Here is an 18,324-nt window from a genome sequence, read left to right as displayed (position 1 = left end):
AAACTGTAAAGAAAATACAAACTATATTTTAGAGTAATCAGATTTCTGATGAGCTAATTAAGAAAACATGATAGAATTAGAAGTCACCATTTTGTACATTTAATGAAATAAGGCATCTGGGCAATGATCATCGATGCTACTAAAAGTGTTAAGTAAAAGGCTTGTGGGGTGGACCAGGCTGATAACCTGACCAGTCTTAACATCACAAAAAGTCAGAACTTATGTGCCTTTTTACTAAATGCAATAGGAACTACTCAGTACTACCGATGAAAGATTCTTGCCAAAAAAGTCAACATGAATCTGATGAAACCTCTAGATATAGCCACCAATTTACAGAAAAGGGAGGGGATAAAAGATTAAGTAACACTAGAGCCATACAAGCAGCTAAATTTAGGACATGGGAAATTTTATACAACAAATGACCTAATATTAAAAACAAGTGGTATAACAGAAACATTGGGAAACTTAAAGAATAAAAGAGCCCAAAGTGCCATGCATATCACTGAACGCAATGTATGGATCTTGTTTGTATCCTAATTTGGACAAATCAACTGTTAAAAACACATTTGAGGGACAATCCAAAATTTGGACACCTCTTGATGCTCTGTATTTTCATGGAATTTTTATTTTAGGGGATCATGTTCATGTAGTTTTTGTGATTAAGATGAGTCAGACTTTTGATGAACCAACTAACTGGGATTTGCAGCTTACCATTTTATTTACTAAGAGACTAATAATTGTTTTCTACCTTTTTTTTCTCCCCTTTTAGAATAGTTCCTTCAGTATTTCTTGGCTTCCTTTTAAAGGCCTTGCTAATACCATGAAGTCACCCTTGTCTATGCTTGAAATGGTGAAGACTTGCTGTTGCGATAAACAAGATCAGGAACTGTATAAATCCAGCAGTAGTTACACTATTTTTCTTTGCATTCTGGCAAAAGTTGTTAAAAAAGCAATGAAGATCAATGGCCCTCATCCTTGGAAACAAGTTAAAGGAAGGTATATACAGTATCTTTTGTCATGAGTGTGCACTGATGTCTTTGGATAGGTGTTACTATTTGTATTTTGTTAAGTTTACTTGGGATTAGAGTCTTAATTAGTTATAATGTTACTAGGTAATCCATTATATGCATTTGATTAAAAGTGATAGAAACACATCTTCAAGTTGTACATTGGTAGGTAATAGTTTCAGCATATAAAACTTTTGTGTTCTTTGAGCCCAGCAGTTCACAAGCACTGGTTTTTTTGGTTTGTTTTGTTTTTTAAATGAGAACAAACCAGAGTATAGTAGAACCAGATAACTAATGTTCTCATTTGGGAACTATGCTGTTTTCATTTCTGATAAAATAAACTTTGGTCACATTAGTCCATTGTTTTTTCTCTCTCTCTCTTTTGAGCGTTTTGCTTGTTCAAAGAGTATACTTTTAAACTGTCTTTCTTTTTTCTACTTCCTTTGCCTATATTAGCCCTTTCTTAGCCCTCTTTGTGCAGTACACCACCATCTACCACTTGCTCAGATTATTTGTTGAGACCTCTCAGGTCTCAACAAGAGAATACTAGGTAGGGACTTCTCAAGAATCACTTGATGAAATTCCTGTTTGAGTCCCACAGTGAGTAATTCTTATAAGGGTATGGTGATACAGTTTGGATATTTTATTTATTATATACTGTTTTAAATGGCAGCTTCTTTATTAAATCTACAAGAATCACATGGCTTAAACAGTTTTTTTTATTTTGTTCTATTTTACAGTTTTTTTTGAATCTTAAGCAATTTTATGGAAGACATAATACTCAGAACTTTATGGCTAAAAGAAGTCATTGGAATTTATTCAATAACAAGTCTGTTTATTAGACACATACTATATGTCAAGCACTATAGTGGGGATAGTAATAGATGATACAAAGATAATTTAACAGATCTTTACTTTTAAGAGTTTGTCAGCTTTTAAGTAGTTATTTATAAACATTTAGCTCTCATGAGCATTACTCATTTCTGTCCTGAATAAGCCAGTTATAGAAGTTGCAAAACTTAAGGCCAGGTGTGGTGGCTCACACCTGTAATCCCAGCATTTTGGGAGGCTGAGGCGAGTGTATCACTTGAGATCAGGAGTTTGAGACCAGCCTGGACAACGTGGTGAAACTCTGTCTCTACTAAAAAAAAAAAAAAAAAGAATAGCCAAGCGTGGTGGTGTGTGCCTGCAATCCCAGCTACTCAGGAGGCTGGGGCAGGAGAATCACTTGAAACTGGGAGGCGGAGGCTGCAGTGAGCCTAAATTGCACCACTGTACTCCAGCCTGGGCAACAGAGTGAGACTCCGTCTCAAAAAAAAAAAAAACAAAAAACCAACAACAACTTAATTCGTAAGTAGGAATTCAGATGAATTGTTTTCAATTCTAATCCCTTAACTGATGAAAGAAAAGTATGTCAACTATTGACTATATTATTATCTATTGTACTATTTTATCAACTACTGTATTAAATAGTATTGAGAGATTTTAAAATGCATAGTTCTTTGCAGATGGCTAAAAATAATTTTTCTAACACCTTGCATTGTCTTAAGGTATAAGTAAAATAAGAGCAAGTCTTCGTGAGGGGGTACAGGGAGAAAAGAGTTTAAGGAAAATTGTTACACTAAATTGTCCTGTTAAGATCTCTGTAAAAGCATATCAGATTGTACTTAAAAGATTATATATTTTTTCTTATTTACTAATAAATATAAGAAAAGAAAGGTGATGGGGGACTTGAATAAAAGGAAAAGCCATGTACTATATGAAAACATTTCCACTGTCCTTTGGGGAAAGCCATTGAATCCTCTGATTCACTTACAGGTGATTTGCTGCATCATTGGGAAATTTCAAGGTAGGGCCATTATGTGTTTTCTAAGTAAAAAAAGTGACAAGGCAGCATCAAAATGAAGAATTAGCTTAACATTTAATGAGATTGTTAGGAATATTGAAACAAATTTCCTTTTAAGAGATACAGATTTTTGTGAATGAAACAATTTTATTAAAGCATTTTTTAATGTTTTACAGAATATATTCAAAATTCCATCAAAAAAGAATGGAAGAACTAACTGAAGTTGGTCTACAGAACTTTTTTAGCCTTTTTCTACTGTTAGCAGCTGTTGCAGAGGTAGAAGATGTTGCAAGTCATGTTTTAGACCTCCTGAATTTCCTCAAGCCTACTTTTGTAACGTCTCAGAGAGCCCTCATTTGGAAGGGTCACATGGCCTTCCTCTTGATGTATGCCCAGAAAAATCTGGACATTGGTGTTTTGGCTGAGAAATTTTCATGTGCTTTCCGGGAGAAAGCAAAGGAATTCTTGGTGTCTAAGAATGAGGAAATGGTACAGAGACAGACTATCTGGACACTTCTTTCCATATACATTGATGGTGTTCAAGAAGTGTTTGAGACCAGCTATTGCTTGTATCCTTCCCATGAAAAACTGCTTAATGATGGATTTAGTATGCTTCTGCGAGCATGCCGAGAATCTGAACTTAGGACAGTATTGAGCTTTCTACAAGCTGTTCTGGCCAGAATCAGGTATGGTTTTCAGTCGTATGCTAATTTATGATTTGTTTTATATAATCACTTATGTGGATTTTATATTAAAGTTATATATACACATACACACATATATACAAATGCACATGAAATCCAAATGTAGAGGAAGGATTTAGTTTTCTACATAGGCATAAATCAGTACAGGTTGAATATATCCATGTACTAAAATGCTATTATATGAAATGCTTGGGACTAGAAGTGTTTTGGATTTTGGATTTGTTTAGATTTTGGAATATTTGCATATACATAATGAGATATTTTGAGGAGGGGACCCAAGTCTAAACATAAAATTCAGTTATGTTTCATATACATCTTATACACATAGGCTGAAGGTAATTTTATGCAACATTTTGAATAATTTTGTGCATGAAACAAAGTTTTGACTGTAACCCATCCCATGAGGCCAGATACAATTTTCTACTTGTAGTGTCATGTTGGCACTCAAAAAGTTTTGAATTTTGGGGCATTTTGGATTTTGAATTTTCAGATTAGTGAGGCTCAACCTGTAGTTATCAAGCTGTTTTTCAAACAACAGCTTTTCAAAAGAAAGCTTATATGCAAACACAAGATGCAGAACTAAAGTCAAGAGCAGCTCTGGTGCAGTCCGAGAGCCATGCTTTCCCTTAGCCCTTCTTTCTCCTGCTACCTCTCAGAAAAGTGTATTATTACCCAGAGATACGTTACAGATATTCTGAGCAAGATCATGAGCTCATGTCTGAGGTGGCTTTTACTGAAGCATTTGTAATTTTGTGCCCATAAAGAAGTTTTGGCCACACTACACCATTTTTAAAAAGTGACTTTCTTTAAATTTTTGCAGCAAAGTCATAGCCTTAGATGCATCAAATTCTTCGAAATAAACCCGTTTACTCTGAAATTAACATAGATAATTCTATTAATAACACCAGTCACCTATATACAACGTACTGTTTTTCAGATCCACTTAAATTGTGCAGATATGTTAAATACACTCAGACACAAACTTGATGTGGATAAGAACAATGGTTATGATATTTATTGCCTTTAGGCCCTTTTCACATAGCAGTTTTACCTTTGAAGTACATGTTCTTAAGAAGTTAAATACTACCACTCAGTATAGTTACTCACTGTCACAGAAAATGATTGTATTTGAAATCATGTCCAAAGATAAACAGACTACTTCCCTCCTCCTAATATCATATTACAAATGTTGCATCTGTTTTTCAGAGGTACTAAGCTTGGCAAGATTTCCACATTTTGGAAATTTATTCATTATCAAATTTATTTCTATTACTAGCTTAATTTTATTCTATGCTGTGTTTTCATGGCAGGTTTTATACTTCTTCCAAATGCCAACTTTGTTTTATTTCTTCAGTTTTTACACAAATGTTAAGTGATTCCTTGTGCTTCTTGGGAAAATTAGAAAGTTTTATGTTCCTAATATCAGTTTTGGTTTGTCTTTATATATTTGTCTGAATATACAAAACAAGAAGGAAGAGGAGGGTGTTGGTCTAAGCCATCCTGGTGATGGAGAACTATAGTCCCCAAAAGATGTCAGAGCATAGGAATAAGAAAGGAAGAAAGAGTATGGGCATCTTCAGAAGAGGCAGTCGTGGGGAAAAAAGTGGCAGAATCCATATATCTTTCTGCCTTTTCTGAAGATAGATAAGTCCTTTTTAATTCTTTTTAACAATTATATTGCTTCTTACATAGTTCTTTTTTTTTTCCTCAAAGGTTCGTATCCTACAAGTACTTTAAATTTAATGTGTTAATTAAAAATTTCTGGCAATCTTTTTGGTTTTTGTTAAAATTATCTTTATATTGTTTGTGTAATATGTTATCATGGTAGAAATGGGGGAGAAAAGAGATATAAAGTGACAAGTAAATCTGTCTCCTTAGCTTCACTTCTTCATTTTCTAGTTCAGTAGTTCTCAACTGAGAGTGAGTTGTCCCCCAGGGAACATTTGGATGCCTGGAGACATTTTTGGTTGTCACAACTAGGGGAACAGCACTAGTGAGGTCAGAAATGCTGCTAAACACTCTTCAGTGCTCAAGACAGCATCTACAACAAAGAATTATGTCGCCCATCTTCAGCAGTGCTAATGTTGAGATACATTGCTCTAGTTCTAATCCATAGAAATAAAATGGTTTCTATAGAACCTTCCAGATATTTCCTTCCTACCTACATACATATATGTACACACACACAGTATATATGTATTTTTATATATACACATATATGTATACAGAATGTATACATATGTGTATAGAATATATACATATATATTTTGAGACGGAGTTTCGCTCTGTGCACCCAAGCTGGAGTGCAGTGGCGCCATCTCGGCTCACTGCAACCTCTGCCTCCCGGCCTCAAGCAGTTCTCCTGTCTCAGCATCCTGAGTAGCTGGGATTACAGGCACACACTACCACGCCCAGCTGATTTTTATGTTTTAGTAGAAGCAGGGTTTCACCATGTTGGCCAGGCTGGTCTCGAATTCCTGACCTCAGGTGATCCACCCACCTCGGCCTCCCAAAGTGCTGGGATTACAGGCATGAGCCACTGTGCCCAGTTGTGTATTTAAAACACAAAATAGATGATCTTTGTTTTGCAAATTCCTTGTTTTATTTAATATTTCCTGAACAGTTTTTCATGTTAAAACATGAAAACCTACCTAATTCTGTTAAATGACTACTTACTGTCTCATCATATAGATGTGCCAAACTTTATCCAGTTGCTAATAATGGAAATGTGTATTGTTTACCAGTTTATGTTTATTTAACATCTTTGTAAATGTGTTTCTGTATACTTGTGGAAGTATACCTATAGATTAATTCTTAAGAATGAATTGGTGTATGTGCATTTTAAGTGTGAATAGATGTTACCAAATTTCATACCAAAAAAAACCCATTGTACCAGTTTTTACTCTCACTGATAATGTATGAAAAAGCTTCCATTCTCATTTTTACATCATTGTATGGAGTGTATTTAGAAAAGCATTATAAGATAAGAAATAAGGCTGGGCACGGTGGCTTACGCCTGTAATCCCAGCACTTTGGGAGGCCGAGGTGGGCGGATCACGAGGTCAAGAGATGAGACCATCCTGGCTAACACGGTGAAACCCCGTCTCTACTACAAATACAAAAAATTAATCGGGCGTGGTGGTGGGTTCCTGTAGTCCCAACTACTCGAGAGGCTGAGTCAGGAGAATGGCCTGAAGAGGCAGAGCTTGCAGTGAGCCGAGATCACTGCATTCCAGCCTGTGTGACAGAGCGAGACTCCGTCTCAAAAAAAAAAAAAACTTCGAGACCAGCCTGGCCAACATGGCGAAACCTCGTCACTACTAATAATACAAAAGTTATGGGCATGGTGGTGTGTGCCTGTAATCCCAGATACTCAGGAGGCTAAGGCAGGAGAATTGCTTGAACCCAGGAGGCGGTGGTTGCAGTGAGCCGAGATCGCGCCACTGCACGACTCCGTCTCAAAAAGAAAAAGAAAAAAAGGTATGAAATGAAACACAGAAGTTTGTTAACAGTGTCAGTTGAAGCTTGGTAATAGGCGACTTAGACTTAATTTGAAGGCTGGATAGACATTAAAAATAAAAATACAAAGAGAGCAAAAAGGAGAGAAACTCTTTTCTCTATTGCACATTCATTCACCAACTTCATCTTGTCTTGAATCTCCTAACTGGAACTTTTCTTGGTACGTAATTCTTTAAAAATAGTAACTAGAAACACAAGAATAATTCTTATATTCTTGAAAGATTTAATGCTTATAAATACTGTCTTCTTTATTCTTTACTAATCCTGCCATCCCCTATTTATAGGTGAAAAAAATGGAAACATGGAGACTTTTTTGTGGCTCATCTAAAATAACACATTTAAATTTCAGAACTGAACACTCAGATTCTTAACCAACTATACCACAGCTGCCTTCTTACACTATCTTTTTAATTAACTTATTTAATTTTCTTTTTATTTTTACAGGTTTAGAGGTTACAAGTGCAGTTTTGTAACATGCATATATTGTGTAGTGGTAAAATTTGGGCTTTTAGTGTAACCATCACCTGAATGGCTTATACTGTCCTTATAAGTTTACAGGTAACTAAACCAAAACTAACCATACCACTACATTTAAAAAAAAAAAAAAAAAAGAGATTAGAGATAATTGAATGAATGAAATCTGCAAACTTACTTGCAAACCTGAAATTATTCCCACTATTTGTATAATTCTGAGTGCTTTTACATTTTGTTTTTGCTACAGAAAAAGGGGTAGTTGCTTATTGGGGACTTTTGATTACTTTCTTTTTATTTTGTAAGTTTTTTTTTTTTTAAATGAGTCAGTTGGAAAAAATGACTTGAGAGGTGTGGAGACAAGTATATCACATTTTATTTATAATAATTTGTCTTTGATTTTTTAGCACTATTCCAACCTTCTAAATTTCACTTCTTGTGATAAAAACAAGTTTTTGCTCTTTAAATTCAATTTAGTAGAAATCCTTTAGCATTAAAGCCAAAGTTATTTCAGGAGTGTTAGAAAAATATTTCTTACAAATATATTGTGAGTTATGATGTATCTGTTAGTCTATGGGACACTATTCAGAAGTACAGAGGTAGAAATCAAAAAAGGATGATGAAGACTGACAATTATATAAAGTGAAATTAAGTTTACATTGATAGGAAGAGTTTCTTTTAACTGCACCTGGATTCAATTTGTAGTTTGCTATCCTCTGGAGTGTGAGTAGGTGATAGGGGTTGTGCTATTGGCCTTCAGGATTAGCCTGTGCAAAAAGGATCAGATGTTTATGTTGATAACATTTGATTCCTTTCACAAATGTCTGTTTTGGTTTTGTCTTATGCTATCAACTATGATTGAAAACAATTGCCATAAAAAACCCATCAAATCATGTTCACCTTATATTGCCCAAATCAGCAGTTTTAACAGATAGAAGTATAAGCTCAATGTATGAATAAAAATAGTGCAGCAATATGCAAGTCTTTATTAATGCTATTGTATTTTAGGTACTAACATACTTCAGTAATTTGCAAACAGATTACTGTGTGTAATTAAAGGAACTGTGACTTGGATAGGTTCATTTTATCCCATCAATTTTTAGCATTTCTAAGGCAAATATTATCAAGGCAGTCCAGCTTTTAGTTTGGCATTTGTTGAAGATGGGCCCAAGAGATCATTCAGGATTGTTTACTTTAAAAATAAAGAAAGAAGGGGGGAAGAGTTGGAGAGGAAACAAGAAAAACTTATTTAGGTATTCAGTTATAGAGATGTATTTCTAATTTCTTAACCCCAAATCTGGAACTTCATTGAAGATTTTTTCATAGTAGTTTTTAAGATATGCCATATACTGTTAATACTACTAGGTCAAAAACATTTTGGATAGTTGTTAAAAATTAAAGCATAAGCTTCCCCCCTCCGCCTTTAGTTAAGAGCAGAGCTAAGTTATTTGAATTTGGGTTTAGGTAAGGAAGATGGATTATATAGGTTGATATTTATTCCTGGCTGCATCTCTGACAAGGGAAAGAAAGAAATACTTTACCTTAGTTATCTCTTCTGTTTTCAAATTCAGGTGGGAATAGGTACCAGTCCTTGCAAAAATGTGTGTGTAAAGTGTGTGCATGTGTGTGTTGAACTGGGTAATAGTTTTATAACTGTATGACAGAGAAATTATAGGTAGGAAGGAACTAAGATCACTGATTAAAGAGAAAAGCAGTTCCCTCTAGGCTGTTAAGAAATAATAACTTCATATGCTTCTTTCTGCTAACTGGAGCTGATGGCTCACCAGAGCGTTCTTTATTGCTGATTAAGTAGCATTATGAAAATACTGACTTGGTTATGTTAACTAAATGCCTATGTTTAAAACTTCGAATGTCAAATAGTTTTAGTAGTCATCTTTAACATTTCACATTACCTCTCTGGAATCACATTTTAAGTTCTCACTTGCTGTTATTTGAGGTTAATATAAAAATGGCAGTCTTTCATTTGTGGAGTTAGGTGTAGCCAAAAGCTTTCCTTTAATTATATCCATTCATGCTGCTATAGTTAAGGGTCTGTCAGCATTTCCATTATAAACCTCCATTTTCAGGGTTTTATAACACAGCTATGAAAATTAGCTCTGGGCAAAAACTTGACATACAAGGCCTCATGAGATTCTCCCTCCTCCCCATCCCCCTTTTTCATTTTTACTGAAGTAAGGGTGAGTGATTTCAAAATGCCTTTTGGCATCTGCAAATATCATTTGGAGTTTAAAAAGAAACAATACATTTTCAGGATTTCTACCTGTTTGTTCTACCACTTAAGGGAGGTTGTGGACTTATGAATTTAAGCCAAATGGATATTGATCAACTGACATCCTGTTTTGTATTAAACGAGAGACTAGTTTCAAAAATATCTAAAGGCAGTTGAGAACTTGCCTAAAATGCTAAATACTGAGACTAAGAAATAGTTCAAAAGCGATAATTACCTTTTTGGGATGCCATGTGCCGAACTATAACTTCTTCAAAGATTAAGGTTATTTTCCCTGGCTTCAAAATGCATTTTGAAAATATGTATATTTTTAAATTCCTTTTTTTCTCTCCCTATAAGGCTAGAAGATCATCTGCTTGTTATATAACTGTTTTGACATTTGAAGTGTTTGTGTATGAGCATGTAGAGAAAAACGGTTTATTATTCTCTTCAAATATTTTTATGCTTAATAGTTTTATTGGTATGGTATTATTTATTCTCCCCAAAGATTTTTGGTTTTTCTTTGCTTCTGTAAGAGAACTGGGGATTGCCTAGGCAGAAAAGGAGGTACAAGAGGAACTATTCACTTGAGGAGCTGCTATATGCCAAATAATTTACATAATATTTCAGGAAAAATAGAAATGATACTTTTGACAGCATGCAAGCTTTTTCTTCCTTTTGTTATTGGGTGTTCTATTAGTATGAATGGGTTACAGCTTTTAATTATTAACAGTTTACAACAAACAAATTTGAAACCGGACAGGATTTTTAATCAAATGAGTTATTTCTATAGTTTGCTCAAAATGTCTGCTGTTTCATTATATATAATTTGATGGAAATTTTGAGGCAATGTTCTAATAATAATTTTTGGGAAACACATGAGTATGCCCCCATGGTAATAAATAAAATCTATTACCAGTTTTTATTTGAAAAAACCAAATAGAGATATTGTTGCTTACTAGGAGTGATCCATTGCCATTTTTTGTTCCTTCAGAGAAAGCATGGGTATCTCTAAGGGAATGCAGTATAAATCTTAGTATTTCAGGAATGTATAAAATATAAAATATATGAAGAAAAACTTTTTTTCCTAATTGTTTTATATATCTTTCAGCTGAGTATTTAGATATATACTATAAATTAGTATTTTCACCTTATTTACTCTTTACCAGGCTTGAATTTTGCATAATGTATTTCTATTACATATTTTATAATCCTATGCAGTAATATAAACTACTCAGTGTATTAGCTTTGCAGAGTTCCACTTTTTTGTCTTTTGCTGAAACACAGATTATCTCCTTAGTTTTTCACACATAGGAATTAGTATTCGGGTCACTTTTTCAGTCCCCATCTAAATCTGGTACATAGATACGAGTTTTCCTTAAATAAGTATAAAGTGATTCATTTAAAATAATGTGAGGAAAAACTTATGTGCCAAAATCTTGACTTACTTATTTGTAAAATGAGGATAATACCACCTACCTCACTAGAATGTTTTGGGAATTATATGCAATAATGAATATACCACAGTTAGCAAATTGCCTGGCGTATCAGTAAGCGTCCAATGAATGTTAGATAGTGCTATCATCATCATAAGTATTGTTTTCAAAAGAACTCATAATCATTTCTTCGTTCTGCTTTATGCCTGGCAACATCAATGGACGTGTGTGTGTGTGTGTGTGTGTATGTGTGTGTGTCAGGGGTCTTATCTTGGATGGTTTTTTACCCATTCCTAATATAATACTTACAGCATAGTGACCATTGAGCAAGTTTTGTTGTTGTTGTTGTTGTTGTTGTTTTAGTGTGTAATGAATAGTTTTCTTTAAAAACAAAGAATTGTAGGAAACAACATTGCCTCACTGCAGTGGACCCATTGGAAATTGTAATGCTGTATTACTGAGTGCTGCTGTAGAAAAAGTAATTTTTAAAGGTACTAATGTGATATATATGTATACCCTTTCTTTTTATAACCAGCTGATTCCTTTGGTAAGGTGGGGAGGGTGTGTCTTCTTTGGTGAATTCCTTTTATCTTCTTTCTTTTATTCTCACAGATGTCATTACCTCTGTTTTTAAAACATTAATACTACTTGCCTAATCACCCTGCCTCCAATGCCTTCCTTCCTCAGATTATCTTTTTTAATGGCTTTATTGACATATAATTCACATATCATAGAGTTTCGCTAGCTTTATTCAGATATAATTCACATACCATACAATTTATTGGTTTTTAGTGTATTCATAGTTGTTTTGCAACCATCACCACAATTTTAGAACATTTCATTACATTAAAAAGAAACCTTTAGTGACACCCTAATAGACACAGTAGAAAATTTCACATTCCTTATCATGGTCTTTAAAGCCATCCACAATGTTCTTTTACCTTCATCTGCAACTTTTTCTTGTGATTCTCCTTTAGTCAGATGGAGTTACTAGTTCTCAAGAAATCCTCAAGTCTTTCTACCTTTATTTATATCTTCTTGTCCAACGAAGTCGAGGGTCAAAATTGACAAGTTTGACCTCTTGTCAAACCCAGTTGAGGGTTCAGGCCAGAGCATGACTATTATAGCAGAGCTGAAGCCGAGGACTGAATAAGCATGTTGTGTGAGAGTCACTGCCTAGAAAAAGGTTAAGTTGGGGGAATGGAAGTAATTGTCAAAATCAAGAGTCAGAAGTGGTCAGTGTTGGTCATAGTAGACATAGGGATGAGATGGCAGAGTATAGAAAAAGAAAAAACTAGAGGTATTTGAGGAGAATGGAAAGTGTTTTCAGAAGTTAGTACGTCGATGAGAGGTAGAGATGGAATTAAAGAGCATCGTATATGGGAGGAGCCAGTATTCCAGGCAGGAGACTTATGCACACAGCAAGTTGTGCTTTTTGCCTTTGCTTCTTAAGGAACCTCTAGTAGTGTCTGATAGTTGCTGCTGTCAAAACATAGTATTAAAAAGCAGGAGCTTTAAGGTCAGTAAACCTGAGTGCAGATCACCCTCTTTCATTTACCAACAGTAAAATCTTAGGAAGTTACTTAATCTTTTCTAAGTTTCAGCTGCATCTTTGTAAAATAATATCCACCTCATAGGATTTCCATGAACATCTGCTTAGATTTCTGCTGTCCAGTAGGGTAGCACTAGCTATGTGTGACAGTTTAAATTAGTGAATATAAAATAAAAAATTCAACTATTCTGTAACACCAGCTATATATCAAGTCCTCAATGGCTGTATTTAGTTAGTGGCTAATGTAGTGGATAGCAGAAAGATTTGCCAAGGGATAGCACTGACTTTGATGCTGCACCTATCCAGAACATGAATCATAATAAGCTTTCAGTATGTTCAATACATGTTGGTTTTCTTCATTTATCTTTTCTTCATTTTTATGTGAATAATATTATCCTTCATGTCAAGCTTCTCTTGAAATGCATGCTTGTACATTTCAAGAGAAATGTATGCTTATCCATGTGTTACCAGTTGATATGGTTTGGCTCTGTGTCCCCACCCAAATCTCATCTCAAATTGTAATCCCCACGTGTTGAGGGAGAGACCCATAATCCTCCATGTGTCAATGCAGAGAGGTGATTGGATCATGGGGGTGGTTCCCACATGCTGTTCTTGTAATATTGAGTGAGTTCTCATGAGATCTGATGGTTTTATAAGCATCTGGCATTTTCCCTGCTAGCAGCTCTCCCTCCTGCTGTCATGTGAAGATTTCTGCCGTCCAGTAGGGTAGCACTAGCTATGTGTGACAGTTTAAATCAGTGAATATAAAATAAAAAATTCAATTCAGGGGTCCTTGCTTCCCCTTCACATTCCGCCATGATTTTGGGTTCCCTGAGGCCTCTCTGGCCATGGGGAACTATGAGTCAGTTAAACCTCTTTTCTTTATAAATTACTCAGTCTAGGGTGTATAGCAGTGTGAGAACCAACTAATACACCAGTCTTGAATAATCTCTATTCCTGTTGAATTTCCTGAATAGTTACTAAATCTCTAATGTACTTTATTTTTACGTTGTGTTGTAATTATTTTCTAAAGGGGAGACATATTCATGAAAAACAATTTATTCAACAAATTTAACTAGTATTTTTGAATGCCTACTATGATAGTAGGCACTTAGGATATATCAGTGAACCAGTCACATGAAGCATATGTGGTATGCACTCATGTATTTTTTACATGAAAGACTAAGATGGTAGAGAGGAAGGACAAATAAACTTGTGTTTATTTAAACCATCACTTTTTCACCATTTCATACTATTTGATAATGGTTTATACTTGTCCTGAAATTTTATGTGCTTATCCAACAGTTCTTGCCAGTGTCCACATGCAAGCAGACAACAGTATCCATGCAGGCAGGATATGGATTTAATGCATAATCTGAATTTCATCTGTGTTTATTGTCTCCTAAGTACCCGTGGGTAGAAGGGACCTCTAGAGGATGATAGGAGGCTTGTTCTTCCCAATTGAAAGGTTTTTGGTGTTATTGAAAAATTCAGTGTGTTTACCTTAGTATTTTCTGGATCACTATTATTATTTTATCTTTCTAATTCACTAGTTATCATTGAATTTTTTCCACTGAACTATGGAAACAGGTGCAGCAAGTGGGGCCTTTGAGCCTTTACCTTCCTTTTGAGACATTTGGGAACCAGTCTGTCAAGGCTGGGTCTGCAGGAACACTTTGAATCTACAAGTACAGATTGTCTTTATTGGGATTAGAGTGGAAGGAAGGCATTTGGAAGAGGGAACTTAGAAAATGGAATGAAGGAAATAATCAATAAAACAATTTAAGAAAATTTCTCAGAACTGAAGATTCTGTAATGAAAGGGCCTATTGAGTGACTCCAGCACAACGTAAGAAAATGGAATCACAGCAGGGCCCATCTGTGAGAAATTCAAAATACTAGCTACAAAGAAAAGATATCAATGCTTCCACAAACGTTCCTCACCCTTGTTAGTCTTCTGGTTTTTTATTTGCTATGCCCCTGGTTTCGTAATCTATAGTTATAATCTAGGTCAGAGCTGATAGTTAACCCCAGTTCCTAATAATTATATAATTAACGTGGGAGATGAATGAAGCTTTATATTAGATTTTATTTGGCTGGGTGCAGTGGCTCACACCTGTAATCCTAGCACTTTGGCAGTCTGAGGCAGGCAGATCACCTGAGGTCAGGAGTTTGAGACCAGCCTGGCCGACATGGCGAAACCCCACCTCTACTAAAAATACAAAAAATTAGCTGGGCGTGGTGGTGGGCACCTGTAATCCCAGCTACTCGAGGGCTGAGGAGGCCGAGGCAGGAGAATCGCTTGAACCTGGGAGGCGGAGACTGCAGTGAGCCGAGATCGTGCCATTGCACTGCCTGAGCAACAAGAGTGAAACTGCCTCAAATAAATAAATAAATAAATAATGAATTAAAAATAAAAATATATTAGATTTTTTACAAGATTACTCCTACTTTCAAGAAGCATAGAATAGAATAGAGCTTTATGATTTCTGATTTATAGTTATTACCAAAATTTGAAGTTACCAGTAATATGATTTTTCTAGGATTGAAACCCAGAAAATTGTCTTCTCATAATTACAGAGGAAAAAGAAAACATAAGAGTGGAGAAAGAACACCGTAAAACAGAAACTGGAGTGAAGAACATTGGGTAAAAGGAGAAGGAAAAAATAAATATACTCTGTAAAGAAAGCATTTCATTCCTTTGAAAGTGGATCAGTTCAGTTGTTTAGGGAATAGAAGTGCCATTATTATTTTCTTTACCAGCCACTGGAATATTTCTCTTTAGCAAATGGCAATAAATCAAAAGATGCTGGGATGAGGCAAAAGCTACTTTTCCCAATCTTATTTATGTCACTGTGATTCCTAGTCTGAACCCCGTGGTTCACTATAGATGTTTAGACCACCCAGATCTTTGAAGCTTTAGATGAAATTCAGCAATGAGTTTGTAGAAAGACATCACTACTGTGCTCTTTCATGGCACCACACAGTGCTGTTTCTTAAACCAAAGACATGCTGTCATAATAAGTATATTGAAGACTGGCAAATCTCATTAGTGAACAGATTTGTTAAAGTTAACTCTTCTCCAACTATGGAATAGGTTAAAAACACCTAAAATTGTGACTTCGGTACATTGACCTAGTTTAAAGAAACTCAGTAAGATAAACTGGCATTGTGGCTTTTGGTTATGAAAGAGAAGTGCTTGGGAAACAAGTAAAATTTCAGCATTTACATTCAATAAATGCACTAGAATAAGCTACCAGACTTTTTTTTTTTTAATGATGTGATATGACAGGGAGGGAAGGAAACCAATCTTAATTATTCCCATAATTAATTACTTTTGGATTAACAAAACCTCAAGGCACTATAAATTGTGGAAAAAAATAGATTCATTATAGTTTTAAAATATTTCTAGCTATTCTCACCATCTTACTGTTACGCTAAAGCTATTTAAGATGTGTTTTGTAGAAAGCATCAGAGTACATGTTTTATGATAGGAATTTACTGTTGCCACTATATTGTCTATGGGAAACAGTTCTTAGCTTTCGTCATCCGCCTTGTGGAAAAAGGTGAGTAACTGCTGTTTGAAATTTTATTTATATTTTTAAGAAATTGAGGACAAACAAGGAGTGAAACTAGCATTTGAAACTCTTAATTTCAATTGTTTCTTCTTTACCTTACAAGATATATATTTTTCTCTCTTTAGGGTATCTCTTGTCAGATTTAAGGCTTATTTAAAATGAAAAGAAAGCTGGAGCAATTTTCTTTATTCCATTTCAGTCTCCTAAGGCCTATTTCCCCCTGGTGAGCTCATAGCAACAGGGGGGTTTAAGGGAATTCAGCTTTCTGCAAATTAATGTCTCACATCATGAAAATTCAGGACTTTTTTTTTTTTTTTATCTTGAAAAGTAATACAGTGAGTGCGAGTATTATTTCTTGCCAGCGGGTGGAAGATGAATGATTTTGTCACAGTTTTACTGCTTGATGAGCAGTGTCCTGAGGGTCAGGCTTAAGTCTGTGTCACTATGCTGCTCATTACTCTTGAGCTAAATAAGGGCTGATTGGATCTAAATTGCCTAGCACATGGGCCACAGATGAGCTCAGTGAGCAGGGGATGACCTGCTATTCAGTCTGGGAGTAACCCCGGTGTGCAAATGCAGCATTAGAACACCGTGGGAGAATGAGAGGCTACTGGCTGCTGCCAGCAAAAGAAATCGAAATGTAAAAACTCTTTGATGCTGCGATGTTAGAATTTGAAATGTAGGAAGTGACAGGTTGATGGTACTTATCAGCTTTGGCTGGATTAGAGAACAGTGTCATCTTGCTTATATAATGACAGAAGAATGAAGTCAGCAGCTAACTACTGTGCAGAGCAGAGCCGCTGCTGTTGCCACAGCCAGTCATTGCTGCCTCCTACTGGCAGTTTACCTGGAAACTAGTAAAATATTATAAAGAAAAAAATCCTCCTTGTTGGTTTCAAGGAATCTTGAGCTCTTTGGTGGTGAACAGCCGCTAGTGAAACAATGCAAATAAATATATATATATACACATATATATATATTTAAAACATGGTTAGTTGTGAAAAAACATCAGAAATTGGGAAGTCGATTGTTCTAGAATTTTCTGGTGAACCAAGGGTTAATCCATTTATGAAGTGAAACTCCCAGAGCAAGAAACCTTGTACACCCTTCCTGGAATAGTATTCTTTCAGGGGGCCTCAACTGGGTTGGTTGATCTCTTAATTATGTACTTTTTTCATCGTCAATAACAGCACTGTGCAAACAACTAATCTTTAAAATCCAGAAACCACAGTGTTAGCACAGTTTGAAAGGCGGCTGATAAAAATACAAAGTGAAAAATTCCCCGATTATGTGGCTTATGCTGCATAAATCTCTCTCTTGAGGAGGTGGGATGGAAGAAAAATGTTTCTCCTATAAGTCAAATGATTTGAAAAAAGAAAACAAAAAAATAGTAAAATCTTATGATGTAAGATCTCTTTGTTTCATTTTACTCCTACAGCTGTAATTTTTTAATAAATCAATATTAGGCTGCTATGATATATGTTTCTGGTGTTAAACTTAAAAATGTAGATGGATTTTTTTAAAAGTTATCTAACTTGCCATGCTGAGAGAACTACTATTGATATTTTGTTATATTCTTCTACACTTTTCATATGCTTTTTTAAAACCAAAAATAGGATTAAATGCTGTTTAGTGGGCTGGCTTTTTCGCTTACTATATCATCAACAGCTTTCCATATTGATGACATCTACATTATCATTGATGTTCATTGTGTAGATATACCGTAATATTCCATGGTGTGGATTAACCATTTCTTATTTGTGAAAACTTTTGCTATTTTGAATTTTTCACCATTAGATACAAGGCTGTGGGGAATGTGCTCCTGTGTATTTTGGCAGGGCTCTTGGGTATTGTACAAATTGTGTGCTGCGTAACCTCAAGGGTACCATTCACGGCAGTGTAAACGAGGCTTTGATTTCATAGACTTGTTTGATTACATGTAGAAGATTTTTTTTAATGATTTGATTTAAAAAATAGAACCTTAA

The 18,324-nt window shown here is 35.1% G+C and overlaps 1 protein-coding gene across 6 annotated transcripts in view; it reads left to right on the top strand.

Moving 5' to 3' along the window:
* Nucleotides 1-18,324, top strand: part of MMS22L (MMS22 like, DNA repair protein) — a 165,732-nt gene that overhangs the window by 51,002 nt on the left and 96,406 nt on the right. For all 6 annotated transcript variants that reach the window (XM_058435413.1, XM_058435410.1, XM_058435414.1 and 3 more), the window contains 2 exons: nt 770-996; nt 3,030-3,539. In XM_058435413.1, the coding sequence (XP_058291396.1) occupies nt 770-996; nt 3,030-3,539 (737 nt within the window). The remainder of the gene's footprint in view (nt 1-769; nt 997-3,029; nt 3,540-18,324) is intronic.

The sequence above is a fragment of the Hylobates moloch genome, unplaced genomic scaffold (assembly GCF_009828535.3).
Source record: "Hylobates moloch isolate HMO894 unplaced genomic scaffold, HMol_V3 SCAFFOLD_2, whole genome shotgun sequence".
In the NCBI taxonomy this organism is placed as follows: Eukaryota; Metazoa; Chordata; class Mammalia; order Primates; family Hylobatidae; genus Hylobates; species Hylobates moloch.
Note: the sequence above shows the minus strand (reverse complement) of the source record. Positions and strands in the feature narration are given on the sequence as shown.